This window comes from Mesoplodon bidens (assembly GCF_964165515.1).
Source record: "Mesoplodon bidens genome assembly, chromosome: 19".
NCBI classification, from domain to species: Eukaryota; Metazoa; Chordata; class Mammalia; order Artiodactyla; family Ziphiidae; genus Mesoplodon; species Mesoplodon bidens.
This window is the reverse complement of record NC_138179.1, coordinates 29,282,208-29,298,879: the sequence shown is the minus strand read 5'-3', so window position 1 is coordinate 29,298,879 and position 16,672 is coordinate 29,282,208. Positions and strand designations below refer to the sequence as shown.

General features: G+C 64.1%; 2 protein-coding genes across 9 annotated transcripts in view; one reads left to right on the top strand and one right to left on the bottom strand.

Annotated features, from left to right (window-relative positions):
• Positions 1-4,306, top strand: part of LLGL1 (LLGL scribble cell polarity complex component 1) — a 15,851-nt gene extending 11,545 nt beyond the window's left edge. For 3 of the 5 annotated variants that reach the window (XM_081220273.1, XM_081220274.1, XM_081220272.1), the window contains exons 17-23: positions 1,129-1,424; positions 1,782-2,046; positions 2,146-2,260; positions 2,334-2,530; positions 2,751-2,871; positions 3,018-3,105; positions 3,759-4,306. In XM_081220273.1, coding sequence (XP_081076399.1) covers positions 1,129-1,424; positions 1,782-2,046; positions 2,146-2,260; positions 2,334-2,530; positions 2,751-2,871; positions 3,018-3,096 — 1,073 coding nt within the window. In that variant the 3' untranslated portion in view covers positions 3,097-3,105; positions 3,759-4,306. Of the gene's footprint in view, positions 1-1,128; positions 1,425-1,781; positions 2,261-2,333; positions 2,531-2,750; positions 2,872-3,017; positions 3,106-3,758 lie in introns of all 5 variants that reach the window. The other 2 variants (XM_081220275.1, XM_081220271.1) reach the window with 2 other exon arrangements.
• On the bottom strand, positions 4,267-16,672 carry FLII (FLII actin remodeling protein). Of its 4 annotated transcripts, none has more exons than XM_081220267.1 (30): positions 16,555-16,672; positions 14,873-14,983; positions 14,495-14,566; positions 13,306-13,386; positions 12,896-12,981; positions 12,650-12,811; positions 12,393-12,496; positions 11,903-12,078; positions 11,656-11,813; positions 10,988-11,072; positions 10,496-10,643; positions 10,181-10,317; positions 9,836-10,048; positions 9,501-9,680; positions 8,538-8,620; positions 8,348-8,422; positions 8,053-8,136; positions 7,770-7,941; positions 7,141-7,245; positions 6,861-7,052; positions 6,429-6,617; positions 6,214-6,353; positions 5,899-6,124; positions 5,637-5,791; positions 5,494-5,554; positions 5,289-5,417; positions 5,106-5,212; positions 4,908-5,013; positions 4,744-4,809; positions 4,267-4,661 (listed from the first exon to the last, which is right to left on the bottom strand). In XM_081220267.1, exons 1-30 carry the CDS (start codon positions 16,615-16,617, stop codon positions 4,527-4,529), a joined length of 3,801 nt encoding a protein of 1,266 aa, XP_081076393.1. In that variant the 5' UTR covers positions 16,618-16,672; the 3' UTR covers positions 4,267-4,526. The 4 variants fall into 4 exon arrangements, with proteins under 4 accessions (XP_081076393.1, XP_081076394.1, XP_081076395.1 ...); XM_081220268.1 differs by having other exon boundaries at positions 10,181-10,314; XM_081220269.1 differs by lacking the exon at positions 12,650-12,811.

Sequence of the window (16,672 nt, the reverse complement as noted above, 5' to 3'; positions counted from 1 at the left end):
GGCTTCAGTAGTTGTGGCGCACAGGCCTGGTTGCTCCGCGGCATGGGATCTTCCCGGACCAGGGCTCAAACCCGTGTCCCCTGCATTGGCAGGCGGATTCTTAACCACTGCACCACCAGGGAAGCCCGAGGAGCTGGCTTTGACCCCGAGCGGTTGGAGCCCCTGAGGGTCCTGCAGAGGGCAGTGATGCAATCGGGTTTACGGACGGAGTTGCTGATTGGTTTAACTTGATGATGGGGCACGTCCTGTTCAACCCCACACCCGCTGCCCGCCCCTGCTCTCCGTCGTGTCTCGGGGATTTTAAGTGAAAGCCCGTGTGAGCAGCTCAGTGTGCGTCTGGTGGACGTAACCTACAGCTAGGGTGCCCGAGTCACACGCCGTAGCATGGACGCTGATGCTGGAGTTTTCCTGTCACACTCGGCCCACAGGCGATTCTGTTCATCTCAGAAATGCCTTTTTGGGGTTGGGTCAGCGTCCAGCTGGTCTGCACGTGGCGCCATCATTGATGCATCTTTCTGTCTCCATCTGGGAGGGGAGCCCCCACTCCTGGTGGTGTTTGTGGAGCGTCCCTCTGTCCGGTGGATCTTCCCACTGTCTGGATGCGGCAGCCCCGGGGTTTTGGTTGGCCTGCCTCCAGTGTCCTTGAGAAGCTAGCTGGGCTTTGGCAAGCATGGCTTAGATTGCTTGCTAATTTTTTGCTCCGGTCTTCCCACCCCACACCCCATGGTTGCTGCTGAGGTCACCAGTTCATCAAGGGTGCACATGGTGACTGCCCGGTCCATCCACGCCTGTGCGTTTTTAGCTGATTTTCCACTTCTTCCTGAGAGGGGTCAGCTTCCACGGGATGGCAGGCTGGGTGTCTGCGGCAGGACCAATGATGGACGTAGGGGAGTTGGGGCTTCGCGATGGGGTCGCATCCCCGGGATGCTGGGGGCGGTGTCTGTGAGGTCAGGGTCCAGTTTGACATCCCCGCGGAGGTGCCCTAGAGGTCACTCCTGTGCCTGCAGGAAGACTGGCCGAGGGCACCAGGGAGGTGTGGGCTGGAGAGAACCAGTCCAGGGTCCCAGGGCATCGGGAGTGGTGGGGAGGGGAGGCACATGCCTGCCTCACCAGCCCATCATCCCCCAGCGGCCCACCATGGCCCCACCATGTGGGCGGGCACCAACTCGGGCTCCGTGTTTGCCTACGCGCTGGAGGTGCCGGTGGCAGCAGCGAACAGCGACAGGCGGCCCGAGCGGGCAGTGGAGGCCGTGCTGGGCAAGGAGGTACAGCTGATGCACCGCGCACCCGTGGTGGCCGTGGCTGTGCTGGACGGACGCGGCCGCCCGCTGCCGGAGCCCTACGAGGCCTCAAGGGACCTGGCACAGGCGCCCGACATGCAGGGCGGCCATGCTGTGCTTATCGCATCTGAGGAGCAGTTCAAGGTGAGCTGACACAGAGACCCCTGGGGCTTCCGCCTCCTGGACACCGCCAGACCCTCGACGACGTTTGCCCGCCTACGCCCGCTTGCTGAGACCTCCCGAGAGCCCCCAGCCGGCAGAGACGCCCTAGGGAACCCCGGGGGGGCCCCCAGGGCCTCAACCACCCCCCCAGAGCTCCAGGTGTGGGGGGTCCTGGCCCCCGGCCCTTCCAACCAGCGGGACCGGCTCCACCACAGCGGGAGGGGCCTGGCAGGTTTCTGGGCAGAGAAGCGGGTGGGGCTGGAGGGCCGGGCTGGGTGGCGGCATGGGGGCGAGGACGGGCCGGGCTCTGCTCAGCGGCCATCCCCTGCCCGCCTCCAGGTGTTCACGCTGCCCAAAGTGAGCGCCAAGACCAAGTTCAAGCTGACGGCCCATGAGGGCTGCCGCGTGCGCAAGGTGGCCTTGGCCACCTTTGCCAGCGTGGCCTGCGAGGACTACGCCGAGACCTGCCTGGCCTGCCTCACCAACCTGGGCGACGTGCACGTGTTCTCGGTGCCCAGCCTGCGGCCCCAGGTGCACTACGCCTGTATCCGCAAAGAGGACATCAGCGGCATCGCCTCCTGCGTCTTCACACGACACGGCCAGGGTGAGGGCCCCGGATGGCAGGGGAGGGGCCGCTCACAGGGCTTCCGGAGGGGGGCAGGCCCTTCACTACGCTCTCTGCTCCCCTCACACCCACCCCCAGGGTTCTACCTGATTTCCCCGTCGGAGTTTGAGCGCTTCTCCCTGAGCGCCCGGAACATCACGGAGCCGCTCTGCTCTCTGGACGTCAGTTGGCCCTGTGATGCCATGCGTGCCAGGTGCGTGGAAGGGGTGGGGCCTGGAGGAAGGAGCAGGGTCGCCATCTCTGGTGTCACCCCCGTCTTGTCCCAGGACTCAGGAGTGGGAGTGTGGGAACCTGGCCCTCGAGCCAGGAGGCACCTGCCCCTGGTCCCCAGCACAGACCCATCTCTGCAGCTACAGGACCCGAGAGTCGCCCAAGCTGAGCCAGGCTAACGGGACCCCTGGCGTCGTCCTGGGCCCACAGAGCCGCGGCGGAAGCCCCGATCGCACCTGCAGCGAGGGAGCTGGTGAGGAGGGCGGGCGTGAAGTGCGGCAGCTCAGCCTCAGGGTGGGCCTCTGCAGGATGCGGCCACTGAGGGCGCCAGGGGAAAGGCGTGCTGGGCACGAGAGGGTGGGGGTCCGTGTGCTGGTGCCGTGGTCCGCCGTGCGCTGGACTCAGGACCAGGGCCCCAGGCGTGGAGTCTGCCCCTGGGCCCTGGGAAGGGCCTGATCACTTCCTCTCTGCAGACACCCCGGATCCGCCTGAGGCCACGCTTTCACCCATGTCCGTGGACTCGGCTACCAGTGCCGACACGACGCTGGATACGACGGGGGACGTGACGGTGGAGGACGTGAAGGACTTCCTGGGGTGAGGAGGTGGATGGGTCCACAGGAGGGGGTTGGTCGGCTCCCAGGCTCCCTCCCTCCACCCTTCAGCCAGCCTCATCCCAACTGGGCACAGAGGGCCGAGGAGGGCCTGACCCCAGATCTGCTGACCGCTGCTCCTCCCCCCAGCTCTTCGGAGGAATCTGAGAAGAACCTGCGGAACCTGTCAGAGGACGAGGCCCGAGCCTGCCCCATCCTGATCGGATGAGGCCCTCAGGTGTGGGGCCCTGGGTCTCCCTGGTCCCCTTGGCACGGCCTCACCGCCCCCCGCACCGGTCTTGCACCTGAAACCCTGGCAGGCCCGGGGAGGCGCTTGCCCAGCCTGCCCCCTCCCGGGACTGTCCCGGCAGGGGCCTCCGCAGCCCATGCAGATGTGCTTCTCGTAGTTTGCTGTTAGAAATCAGGGCCAGCCCGTCAGCCCCCAGATAACACGGCTGGTGTCTGGAACGAGACCAGGCCAAACCACCTAGGGGAACGGCAGCTTGGGGCTCCGATGGCTTTGGCCAGCCTGTTAAGCAGGTGAGATCACCCAGGTGTGCGAGATTGGGTGCTGCCCGAGGCTGCCTGGTCCCCGTGCTGGTCTCGATGTGGCCCAGGCCTGAATCTGAGGCCGTAGGTCTGCCCCCACCCCCCGCCTCTCCCTGCACAGACGCTGCGGCTCCCTCTTTGTTGCTGGGGTCACCACTGCCCCCTCCAGGGCCACGCTTTGGCCGCCTGCGCCTGGTGCGTGGTCAGGGCTAAGGCTGTCACTACAGGGCCCTTGCCCTCGTCCTGGACAGGAGACTGAGCGGTGGCACACGTGTGGCCGGGCCGCCTGCCCCCTTGGACCTCCCTGGCCTTTTGCTGATCCCTTTTTCCTTCATCCACCAGGAAGGCCAGAACTGTCAGGCCTGCCCTGTTCGGAGCTGGGACCCAGGACCCCGGCCCTTCACGTAGACCTGCATCTGCTAATCTCAGGCTCCAGCAGGACCTGCCCAGCCTGGCCCCAGAGGCCACCCGGGAGGTCAGGTGCCACAGGGGAGGGCAGCTGGGGCTCACGGCCCATCACCTCCCAGGTGACAACACCGTCCTTTCCCTCTCCTTTTGCAAAGAGTATTTTTCTAACGCCTGTGCCAGGCACCACAGTCATTTCTAAAACTATTTTGGTACGTGCTCCTGGGCCAGCACCCCAACCACTCCCCCCCCAGGCTGTGCACGAGTGTGTGTGTGTGTGTTTCTGACTGAGCTCCACTGGGCAACCAGGACTGGGGTGCGCGCGCGTGTGTGTGTATGTGTGTGGAGCGGGGATCAGGATGGGTTTCCTTGTAGATTGTACCTTGGGGTTTTTTTTTTTCTGTCATTTTGTTAAAATTAGCAGTTTTAATATTAAAGATACTGATTTTTAATATTGAAAATAAAAGCATTTAATATCTCTTAAAGGGCAACCACACCTGCTTTATCCCTGGCAGACGAGGGGGCATCACACGTGGGCTCACAGTGGCGGAGATCCACTTGCCCAGGCCCCTCGGGGCACTGGTCGGGGTTACTCCCGTTGCTGCTGCTGGGGACTTTGGCACTGAGGGCAGGTGGTGGACAGTCAGGCCCTTTCCCTCCCTCCGCAGAGCCTGTGGTGGCCAACAGGGCACGCAGGCAGCTGCCCTAGGTCAGGGCTGGGCGGAAGGTGCTCCAGGCGTGGAAGCAGCGGGTGAAGGCGTGCTGCTCGTTGCCCTTGCGCACCAGGCGCAGGCGGCGGGGACGCTCGTGCTCCTTGGAGCGCAGGTGCTGGATGTACACCTGGTGGGTGGGATGGGTGAGCGCGCACCTGCAGCCTCAGCCCCTCCCCCCAGGCCCAGCCTCGGCCCCTTCCCCCACTCACCTGGCAGGCCTTCAGACTCAGCTTGATCTCCACCTGGCTTGTCTGAGTCCCCACCCACATGTAGACCTGTGGGGACAGCGGGGGAGGTGGTCGCCCGGCCTCAGAATTCCCATCCAGGGACGGCAGGGCTCCCCGAACATGCAGGGTTGGTGGTGGGCTCTCACCTCTTGGCCGTTGTCCAAGAGCATGATGTCATCATCTGCCAAGTCGTCTTGGCAAAAGTCAGAGCACTTCTCGGTCACTGCAAAGTAGCCCTTCTCGTTGGAGCACCTGGGGGTCAAGGGTCATGGAGAGGCTGAGGGTCACAGCAGCAGGGCCAGGACTGAGGGGGACACTGGGGGCTGGGGCGGGGCCGTCCTCACCGGAAGAGCCGCGTGTGCTTCATGTACTCGGCGTCGTCGTCATAGGGCTTCTGTGCCCCGATGCCCACCCAGAAGAAGTTCTCAGGCTCCCCGCCCTCATTGATGACCTGAGGGAAAGGTCGGTCAGCTCGGGGCCGAAGGCCCTCCCCCAGACACCCACCGTGCGCCACCCACCCTGCTCACCTGCTTGCTGTAGGAGGCCTCAAACATGCTATTCAGGATGTCCTCCGCCAGCTTGGCCTCGTCGGGGTCCGACGCCCGGCCCACCCACGCGTACACGATGCCCTGGTTGTCCTCGCTCTCAAAGGGAACCTGGGTGTGCGAGGGCCCTGGTCACTCCCTGCCCGCAGCCCCGCCCTGCCCCGCTCCCTGCCGCGCCAGGCCCCACCTTGAGGATGAAGCAGAACTCGGAGTTAAGGAGGCCAGAGTCGGTGCTGATCTGGATGCACCTGGGGGAGGGAGAGGTCAGCAGGGAGCCCAGGCGGGACACAGCCCACTGGCCTCCCACGCCTGCGCCCCGCAGCCAGGCACCGGGTGCAGAGGGCGCTGCCATTTGTGCGGATCTGGTACAGGCTTGGTTGCAGGGCTCCTTGGGCCGCCTTCCTCTTGCCCCGGTGGATGATAAACTTTCTCTTGAAATGGGACAGAAACTTGGGGTTCTCCTGCTGCTGTGTCATGCGCACCACCTGGGAGCACGGAAGCCGTCAGGGGCAGCTCCCTGGTGGGGCAAGGCTCCCCTGGGTGAGTCCCAGGGACACCCCCTCCCCGGGTTCTGGGGGTGTGGCCGGCACACCTCCAGTTTGCCAGGGAAGAGGCTCTCAAACTTCTTCTGCAGGCTGAAGGTGAAGGTCAGCCAGCCCATGTTGGAAGCCTCACGGCCCTGCCAGAAGTACACTATGCACTGGAAGTCCTCCTCGGCCTGCTTCTCCTCTGCCTCGGCCGCCGCCACCTCTCCCTCCTTGTCCTCAGCCCCCGGCTTCTTCTCCTCCTCTTCCTCATACTCCACGGGGACCCAGTACCTGCGGGGCCAGAGGGCAGTGGGCAGGGCTGAGCCCCCAGCACCAGGGGCGGGTGGGGGGGTGGGGCCAGGGGCACGCGGGGGAGGCACCTGCAGAGGAAGACGTAGCAGTCCTGCGTGTAGAAGTGGCCAAACTCCTCCTCGGGCAGCCGTGCGAACTTCTTCCCCTCGAGCACGAAGCCCTCCATGCCGTCCAGGTCCTCGTTCCACTCCTCCATCAGCTGCTCCGCCTGCGTGCGACCCCACCCGTCACGGCGGGACAGCCCAGCCCGCCCGCCCGCCCTGCACCTCAGCCCCGTCCCCACCTCCGCCAGAGGCATGCGCGGCTGCCGCGGCAGGAAGAGCGAGGTAAGGTCGGCCTTCATCTGATCTTTCTTCTCGGCGTCACGCTTCACCTTCCCCGCGAGCCCCGGGCCCTGCAGCACGGCCTCTGCATTGCGCGTGTAGTCCACGGTCAACACATCATCCCAGTTCTTGAACTTGGCCTTGAACACCTGAGAAGGCACAGCTGGAGTAGGAGGCGGAAGAGGTGGGGCCTGGAGAAGCAGGGCGGGGCCTAGGAATTGGAAGAGGTGCGGCCTAGCAACCTAGGGGGCCTAGGAGTGGGGGAGTGGGGTCCGGGCGGGGGGTCCGGGAAGCTGTGGAGCTTGGTAACCAACTGGTCCACAGAGGATCAGGGTAAGAACGCGCCCGCGGGATCTGGGGGAGGAGACCTCCGGGGGCGCCGCATCGCACACCTGCGCCTCTGTGCCCTCCAGGCTGCGGCTGACCGCGGCGTGGCGCGGCCGGTGCAGCATCCCGCACAGCTCCTGGCCCAGCTTGAGGGCGGCAGCGCGTACCAGGCGCGGGGACTTGCGGCCGAGCCAGATGAACACGTCGGACCAACAGTCCAGAATGTACACGCAGCGCGTGTCCAGCAAGCTCTGCAGCTGTGAGGCCCCGGAGGCTGGAGGTCAAGACCAGGGCCACCAGCAAGAAGGGATCCAGCCCCTACGCCCTCCTCCCTGTGCATCTCACCAGCCGCATCCCAGGCATCAGTTCCACCTTGGGCCGCGTCTTATGTTCCACGGAGAGCTTGTAGTTGATCTGCGGCAGCTCCAGGTAGCCCAGGCCCAGGCCCACCTGGCAGGAGCAAGAGGTGGGCTTAACCAGGCTGGGTCTGGGGAACATGAGCCCCGGCCACAACAGCCCCTGCACCCAGGCCCACAGCCTGCTCCTCTCCAGGCCGGCTTCCTCCCTCCACCCCAAGATGCTTTCTAGAAAATCCTATCGGTGGAAGAAGGGCTGGCAGACGGTGGGGAGACCCACCCTCTCCAGGACCCACCCTCTTCAGGTCCTTATGGGTTTCTCTAACCTGTTCTCTTCCCGCCCACAACACGCCCGCCTTCCTGTCACCTACAGCACGAAGGCCAGGTCCCCAGGTCTGGCACCCATGTGCTTCTTGGCCTCCCTCTCCAGCCCCGCCTTACCGGAAGCACAGAGCCCAACACCAGTGCCCCCGGCCCCACTCAGAGCCAGCCTCAGACCCGTGCTGAGCTACTCCTTGCCCAGAAGGTGGCACCCTCTCCCCACCGAGGTCCCGAAGGAGACCGCAGCCGCCGCCTGACCGCCAGTGAAGTCAGGCCAGCCCCGCACCCCCGGCTCACCTTATACAGCTTGGGCTGCGGTGGCCAGAAGTCATCGGGCACGTGCTTCTTGATCTCGGAGGGCTCCCCGCCCAGCACCTCCCAGAACTCTGAGGGCTCCTGGCCTTGTACCAGCAGCGAAATCTCTGCCTTCCCTTTTCGTTCATTCTTGTTAATTTTCTCTGCAAAGAGCCTGAGGGCGGGTGCAAAGCCTTAGTGATGAAGCCCACGCCTCCTCCTTGGGTGACAGTTTTCCTTTGCACGGTACACCCCAGCACGCCTGGGCAGGTCACAGTCCTCTTACCTGGCCTTAGTGGTACTGCTCAGCGTGGCCTGGGCCCCCCGCCACACATAGATGTCCAGCCCTTGGTCCAGCAGGAAAACAAACCTGGACAGGAGGGGTGGGAGGGGCTGCCAGTGGCCACGGGCAACTGCTGCCCCCATGCCTGACCCCACCCCAAATCCCTCCTTGCCGGACCTTCTGCCAAGCGCTGCAGGACAAGGGCTGGAAGGCCTCTCTGGCTAGAGCCAAGCCCTGCCCCCCACTGGTGGGGAGAAGGTTCAGGGTGAAGCATCCCACCTCACGTCATGGGGCTCACCTTGGGTCCAGGGAGGCCCCCTTAAGAGGCACGGGCTCCAACTTGAGGTTCTTTTTTCCATACACACGGTACATCCTGGGGGCCAGAGCAACAGTGGCTTGGCGGGGGCACAAGGGGCAGATTTACCCCAATACCCTCCCCCCATCCTTCCCAGCTGAGTCCAGGTCAGTGCTGCCCACACACCCCTCACCTGGTTATGTAGTGCGTGTCCTCCACAGTGTAGAAGCCACTGGCCGTTCCACCCTCGATGTAGGAGATGTCGTTGTCAAATACCTGCGTGCAGGGCGTGTCGACTTTCACCGAGCTGTCCCCCCACCCCCGCCCAACACCACCTGTCAGGAGGGCGGACTTGCGTGCAACCAAGTCAGACGCTGCGAATCCACGATGATGTTAAAAATACAAGATCTGGGCCTCCCTGGTGGCGCAGTGGTTGAGAGTCCACCTGCCGATGCAGGGGATACGGGTTCGTGCCCCTGTCTGGGAGGATCCCATATGCCGCGGAGCGGCTGGGCCCGTGAGCCATGGCCGCTGAGCCTGCGCATCCGGAGCCTGTGCCCCGCAACGGGAGAGGCCACAACAGTGAGAGGCCCGCGTACCGCAAAAAAAAAAAAATACAAGATCTGTGTCTACAGACGTAAACACACATGGGGTGGTGCGATGTACATAACTGTGAACGCGTCTGCTCGTGTCCGGACACGGCAAGCTTAGATACACGCGTATCAAGAGACAGGACAAGGCGGGTTTATGGAAGAAGGCAAACTTAGATGGAAGTGCCCAAAATCTCGTCTCGTGTAGGTACCTACGTGTAACCAGCGGGCGGGTAGGCCGGCACCTCTCACTAACCCAGCTCACTGGATTCTGGCCCTGCCCCTGGCCCCGCCTCCTTCATGGCCGGCCGGTGGGCCACCCTCTAGCAGCTTGTGGTCCCAGCTCCCCATCTCTCCTGGTCTCCTACACCGCCGCCAACCCAGTTCCCAGCTCCCAAACTAGCCTGGTCTCCTTATCCTCACCTGAGCCAGGACTCGCCTCCACTGACCCAGGCTCCCAATCGGTGGCCTCACCTCACTTCCCTGACCTCAGCCCATCCATCCCTGCTGTCTGCCATCGCGGGGCTCAGCACCTGATCCATTTCAGTCGGCCCCGCCCCCCGCACCTGCAGGAACTCGTCGCTCTCGTCGCCCATCTCCTCGCGCACGGTGCGGCACTCAGCGCCCAGGTAGTTGCGCAGGTTGACGGCGTGGATGGCAGAGCACGCCTTCTTGTCGAGTGTGGCCTCCCCGCCGATCCAGTAGTAGATCTCCCAGTTCAGAGACCCGCTGTCATCCAGAAAGGTCTGGAGGCCAGGGCAGTGGCCGGGTCAGCCCCCCCAAGGCTTCTGCTGGGCAGCCTCCCGGGCAGAGCCCTCGCTGCCCACCCCCCCCAGAACACGGCTAGGAGCGGGCGGTTCTGAGCCGTCCAGGTCGGGCCTCGTAGCCCCTGGCCCCGCACCTTGAGCACAATGTAGCAGTCGGCCTCGTAGAACCTGCCGTGGAGAGCTTCCCCCACCAGCACGGGCACGAAGTTCTCCATCTGCCAGATGGTCAGGCCAGGCAGCTGGCCCACGTCCTCCGTGAAGAACTCGGAGTAGTCGAGGCGCGGCTTCTCCAGGCCCTGGTCCCAGCGCCGCACCTTGCCCCCAGGCACTCCAGAGTCCATGCTCTCCTGGGATCAGGATCGCAGGTATAATAGTGGCTTGACCCTGTGCAGCCACTCGCGCTGGTCCGCTCAGGGCCCCCCCTCCCGCTGGGCCCGGGTTGCACTGCTGAGCAGAGGCTGAGCCCCAGCCCGTCTTACCTCCTGCTGCTTGTTCTTCTCCTGGGCCACGTCCGACATACCCTTCAGCACCTGCTTGGCCTGGTCATCCTGGGCCGAGTCCTTGCGCCTCCGCAGCCGCATCTTGCGAGCCAGGGGGTCCTTGGGCCCACTCCCTGCTGAGGGGAGGGGTACACAGCTGACCTGACTGCCCCGTACCCTGCCTGGGGCGTCCAGCCAATCAGGGGTCAACCCCACGCCCCGCATCCAGAGAGCACATCCCACCCAATTTATAGATGGGTAAGCTGAGGCCCAGGGAAGAGCCCCCACTGCCAGGCCAGACCTTCCCCTGCTCACCAGCCGCTGCCGCGGCCACCGTGGCAGGGGAGGCTCCCGCCAGCCGCAGCTGGTTCTGCAGCGAGAAGTCAATGTTGTACCACTCGGCGGTGCGGTCAATGGGCTTCGGGGGCATGACCAGGCTGGGGTTCTCCCGCACGTCCAGGACCTGCCTCGTGGGGCAAGCAGAGCCCGCGCTGAGCCCGAGGTCTACCTCACGGCCACCCCAAACCCCTGCTCTTTGCAATCTCCGGGGCCAAAGGGCCCAGGTTCTCATCCTGCAGCCACCCTCGTGGGCTTGGGCTTTCCCGTCTGTGAAGTGTGACCTCGCAGACTGGCTGGTTATGAGGCTGAAGCGATGCTGTCGAGCGTGATGTGGACACAGGACGTGGGTCACCCGCTCCTCACCCTGGCACCAGCCACCCCTCCAGGAGCCCTGTGCTCGGTCTTCTCTGGGGTCTGTCTGCACCCTTCCCGTCCCTCCCTCTCCCCAGTACCAGCCGCCTGCCCAACCTCTATCTCTGTCAGGAAGTGGACAGCCTCCGGGAGGGTCACCAGGCGATTCTTGTTCAGGACCAGCTTCCTCAGCTTCGTGCACCTGTAACAACATAGCTGGGCCTCAGGGGGGTGACAGACGGGGAGCCGGGGGCATTCCAGTCCTGGGTTGGGGAGGCAAGTAGGGCCAGAGAGACTAAGCAGTCTGGCTAGTTAGGAAACCAGCCAATTTGAAGGTGCCAGCAAAGACAGGAGCAGCCGGGGTCTCCTCACAGCTGAGTGACCGGGAGGGTCTTTCTGCGGCTTCTACAGGGCAGCACCTTCCAAGAACTAAAGGCCCCTGGGTGCGAACAAGAGGGCATCAAAAAACACGTTCTGCCCTCAAATTAACCCAGAAGCTGCCGAGGGTCCCTCCGTCCTCAGTGCCAGGGACCATGCTGGTGGACGCTTTTTTCTAGGAGGGGATGGAAGCAGCACTGTGTCCCAAATGCAGGTGGCAGTGGAGTCCTTCTGGCCTCGTCCCTACTGGCATGCCCCCAGAGACTGCTCTGGGGACTGCACCGCAAAGCCAACTCAAGCCCTCCCGTTTCCTACGATGCACGAAGACCACGGAGGCAGGTGGAAGGGTGGGGCTGGGATTCTGGGGTTTTCTGCGCCATGCTCCCCGCCCAGCCTTGGCCCGGCACCTGCAGAGGCTCTCAGGGATCAGTTCCAGGTTGTTGTTGGCAGCCATGAACTCTTCCAGGCTGGACAGCTTGCCAATACCCGAGGGCAGCCCATCGAAGTCCAGCTTGTTGGAGTTCAGGTACAGCCTCTTGAGCTTGGTCAGCTTGCAGATGGCTGACTAGAGGTGGCAGGGGCGGGTCAGGGGCGGGTCAGGGGCGGGCACAGGGCGGCCTGCAGCCTCCCCGCCCTCCCTGGGCCCCAACGCACGGGCAGTGAGGTCAGCTGGTTGCGGGACAGGTTCAGGGTCTCCACGTGCACCCACTGGTCGATGCAGAGGGACAGCTCCGCGATCTGGTTGCTGCTGAGGTTGAGGCGCCGCAGGCTGGGGAGGGTGTACAGGCACTCAGGCACCCGCGTCAGGTCGTTGCAGGACAGGTCCACATCTGGGCGTGGGGTAGGCATGTCAGCCGGGGCCCCTGCGGTGGGCTCCAGGGGCAGCGGGCCTGTGTGAACCCCGGCTCCCCCTCCTGGCTCTGTAGCCTCAGGTACAAGATTTCACCTCCTGGTTTCTCAGAGCAGGGTGTCTATGCACAAAGCCTACTCGTAACTTGGTGTTACTCCCAGTTGTCACGGTGACAACGGGAGGAGACGTGACAGAACCGCACCCCCTTCCCCCTAGAGGTGCTCACTGAAGCAAGGTACCATCCCCTCCTCTGTGAGGAAGTGAGGGGCTGAGGGGTCCCCAGGGACTGCCAACCTGCGAGGTGGCTCAGGCCCTCCAGGCTGGTGGGCAGGTTGCCCTGGGTGCGCTGCGTGTTCCTCAGGTGCAAGGTCTGCAGGGCCGTCATGGCGGGGAGCTGCCTGTGGGGAGACGCAGCGTTCAGGCCAGGGGCCGGGGCCCGGGACCCGGGGCCGAGTGGGCCGAGTGGGCCCACAGCACGAGGCCGACGGCGGCCGAGACGTGACCCCCAGCAAGGCCGGGGCCCTGGCGGGGAGGGCCAGGTGGGCGCCCACCGGAGCTGGGCGTGCAGCAGCGGGTTCCCGTTGAGCACCAGAGTCTGCAGGTGCACAAGGCGGCGCATCTGGGGGGGCAGGCTCTCCAGGCGGTTCTCGCTGAGGTCCAGGAACAGCAGGTCAGTGAGGCTGATGAAGAGCTGGCTGGGGACAGTGTCGATGCTGCGGGCGGAGGGCTGCCGGGTCAGGGCCGTGCTCCCACCTCCGAGACTGGGCCCCCGACCGCCCAGCCCGCCCTCCAGGCACCTGTTGTGGCTGAGGTTCAGCACCAGCACGTTCTTGGCGCTCTCCAGCTCCCGAGGGCACTCCGTCAGCTGGTTGTAGCTCAGGTCCTGGGTGGAGGGGCGAGGCCGAGTCAGGGGCGTCAGGGCTGGTCCCACCCCGCCAGGCCTCCGCCGGGCTCGAGGGTCAGGACAGGCACTGAGAGGGGAGCAGAGGAAGGGGCTTCAGGGCAGAGAGAGACAGTGGGACCCCGGGAGGAAGGGGGCCTAGGTTAGGGATCTGACTCCATCAGCGACCTCGGACAAGGCACCACCCCCTATAAGTCAGGTGCCTGCGTCTGTAGAACGGGATCACCACGGCCCCAGGGTCCAGCACAGTGGGTGGGCACTGGACCGTGGGGCTGGCACAGGGCCAGGTGGCAGGGAACCACTGACCAGAACCGAGAGATCATCCAGCTTGAAGATGTCATCGGGGACTCCGGAATTCTTCAGGCTGTTGGCTCGAGCCACGATGGCCTGGGGATACACGAGAGTCTGTGACTCCTAGCTTCCGCCCTCCAGGAGAAACAGGGATCGGGGGGACACCACCTCTGGAAGTCCACCAAGGCCAGGCCTGAGTGCTCTCCCACTCTGGCTTTTACTCGTTATCTCTCTACTTGGCAAGCCTTTTCTAGACTACCAATGAGCTCCTATTTATACCTCAAAGCCCAACTCAAATGTGCCCCAGAGCCCAGCACACGGAATCTCAGGGAACCTTTCCTGATGGAATAATCCCTCTTCCTCTCAACCCCAAAGGGCAAGACAGGGATAGAGCTGAGTCAGAGCTTCTAGTACAGAAGAAGGTTGAACCAAAGACAGGTCAGAGCGTAGACTCAAAGCAAGTCTGTTTTCTCTCCCCTTAGGGCTGAAACTTGCTCACGCTTCCAAAGTGCAGGAAGTTAGTGCAGGATGGCTGAGGGGGAGGGGACAGGCCAGGTGATGGCACCATGACTGCAAGAGACAAAAACACTAACAAGAGACACCGCTGCTGCTCCCTCAGCCCCAGCGTCTGTGTGGTGCCACCATGTTGCTTCACGGCGGTCACTGCTGGACCATCTCAGAAAGTGGAAGGAACTCGTCCAAGGTCATGCGGCCAGGAAGTGGCAGAGCTCAGATTTAAACTCGAGTCCAGAGGCTGTGCCCTTACATCTCAGGGCTCCAACCTTGGATGGGAATAACCCTCGCGGAGGCCTGAGGGTCTGGGACGGGGGCTCCATAGCGAGCAGAGGCCCAAGTGAACTGCCCCGCCCACCTGCCCGACCCCACCCTACCCCAGCTCTACCACTGCCGGCTATGCGACCTGCACAGCCTCCGTGGCCAAGTGTCCTCACCTGTGAACTTGGAGGAGATGAAGATCACATAAAAAGCCCTCGTGAAACAGCTAGAACGGCACTCAGCTGTTAATAGTTGCTAGAGTACTTATTGTTCAAACTGGGTGGGATTTGGGGTTTTTCAGCGCTTCCCCCACGGTTACTCAACACAGGGCATTACTGCATGCTCTCCCCCCGCAGTGTGCGGGTGCAGAGAGGTGCTGGCCCGGCCCTCAGGCCCCGGCCCGAGGTCTGCAGCCTCGGGCGGCACTCACCCGCAGCGACGGCAGGCTGGACAGCTCCCCGTGGAGCGTGGTCAGGTTGTTGTGGCTCACCGACAGGTGCTCCTGGGCAGGGACAGGGAGAGGGGCTCAGCTGGGCGGTGGGGCATCCACGGAGCCCCCATCTGCCACCACAACGCTGCCCCATCCAGGGGGCCCTCAGCCACACAGGCCCAGTCCATTTCTGCACCTTCCCTCCCTCACAGACCCAGACTCTTCTTGCACACCTCCCAGGATGGGGTACTCATTCCCTCTCCACCAGTTCTGCTGTGGTCAACATCCTCCTCTGTGACGTCTGTGCTCTGCGCAGGTTCTCCCCACCTGGCCAGCCCCATCCACAGGGACCCTCCCTGCCTGCCCAGAGCCTCTTACCAGCTTCTGCAGGGCGGCCAACTCCTCCGGCAGGTAGCAGAGGCCGGTGCGGTTTAGCTTCAGCCATCGGAGACTAGTCATGGCCTTGACATTCTCAGGGAAGTAGCCACCCTGAGGAGTATGTCGTGGTAAGGCTAGTCTGGGACAGGGTACCCTTGCTCTACTGCCCAGTGGCCCCCACTGCCCACGGAAGCCTTTGAGAGCAGCAGTCACCTCTCACTAGCTGTGTGACCCTAGACAAGTCACTCTGCCACTCTGTGCCTCAATTTCCTCCCCCATAGAATAGAACTAATAAAACTCCCTGATGACAAAAGCGTCGTAAAGAACAACTAACGGTCAGGATGGCTGCTGATCTAGACTCTGTCTCTCTTGCTGTGTTCTCGGCCCCAAAAAAGCTTATTCCAGGTGACACCCGCACACCTACCTGTGTGGTTACATCAGCTCAATGCCTCTGCCTGGCGTCCAGGCCCTGCCTGTGCTCCCACCCTGCCATCAGCATATGGCCGCTAGTGGCAAGGTCGACTCCCCGTGTGAGGCCCCAGCGCCCCACCCTGCACAGGCACAGCCTTATTCGTTAGTTCATTCAACCCTTCACTCCCCATATTCAAACGCCCACCTCGGGACCCCCAGCCCTTGTGGCAGTGAACCTGGGGCAGCGTGTGCCTTCAGCGCCTCTGGCTGGTATCCCCTTCCCCCTCCGGGCACATTCCCAGCAGGTGACTCAGACTCTCCCAGTCTGGAGAGGACACACGGGGACCCCAGGTGAGCATGGTGGGGATGGGGGCAGAGAAAAGTGGCCACCTGTGCCTGGGGTCAAGTGTGCACACGAGGGTTAAATGCAGGAAGGCGGCCTGTCTCCTCGGCCCTGGCCCAACCCCCGACCCCAGCTACAGCCGGGGCCGCCGGACGCTGACGACCCAGGCTCATGCTACACTGCGCCCAGCCTGAGCCTGCTCACACCCCACCCTGCAGCCGGGATCAACCTCCAGGAGCCAGGCCAACAACTTTCAGGGCCTCGTCTCTGGTCACCAGCCCAAACCCTGCCAGTCTCATTCTCGGGCCTCCAGAACCACTGTGCCCCCCCGTCCCCCCACTGGCTGGAGGGCTGCGCTCGGGTTCCTGGTGGCCCGGGTCAATCAGTGCTGCAGCTGCTCAGACAACTGCCACCCAGGCCCTCGCCCAGCTGCTCGACACCACCCTCTCCACAGCAACTAACCCCTGCCTCCAGAGGGCTAGTTTTAAGCCCCTTCACCAGACGAGAAAGCGAAGCTCGAGGAAGGAAAGTGACGTGCCCAAGCCCACACAAGATGGGGGAGGCAGGCGGGGGCAGGGCTGAGCCGGCGGCGCGGCCGTGAGTCAGGGCCCGGTTTGGGAGTGTGACGTCACAGGGGAGGGGAGGGAGGGCTGGGGAGGCGGGAGCAAGAGCTCCGAACCGGGCACCGGCCGGCCGGGCGGGGCCAGGCGCCAGGAAGGGGCCCGGTGGGGGTTCCCCACGCACCCCGACGCGGCTCCGAGACCCCGCGTGCGCCCGCCCAGCCCGCCCTGGGTCTCCTTCGCGGGCGCCAGACGGAGACCTGGGGGAGTCGGTTCGGGGCGGGGCCCGGGCGAGCCCGTCCGCGGCCCCGGGCGCGAAGGAAGCGGATGGGCGGGTTGGAGGGCCCGTCCGCCGTCCCGAGGCTCACCTTGAAGTCGTTGCCGCTGAGATCTATGCCGCGCACGAACGGCAACACCCCGGTGGCCTCCATGGCGGCGCTCGGCTGCTGGGAGCGGGGAGCTGGCTGCCGGCGGGGTGGGGCGGGG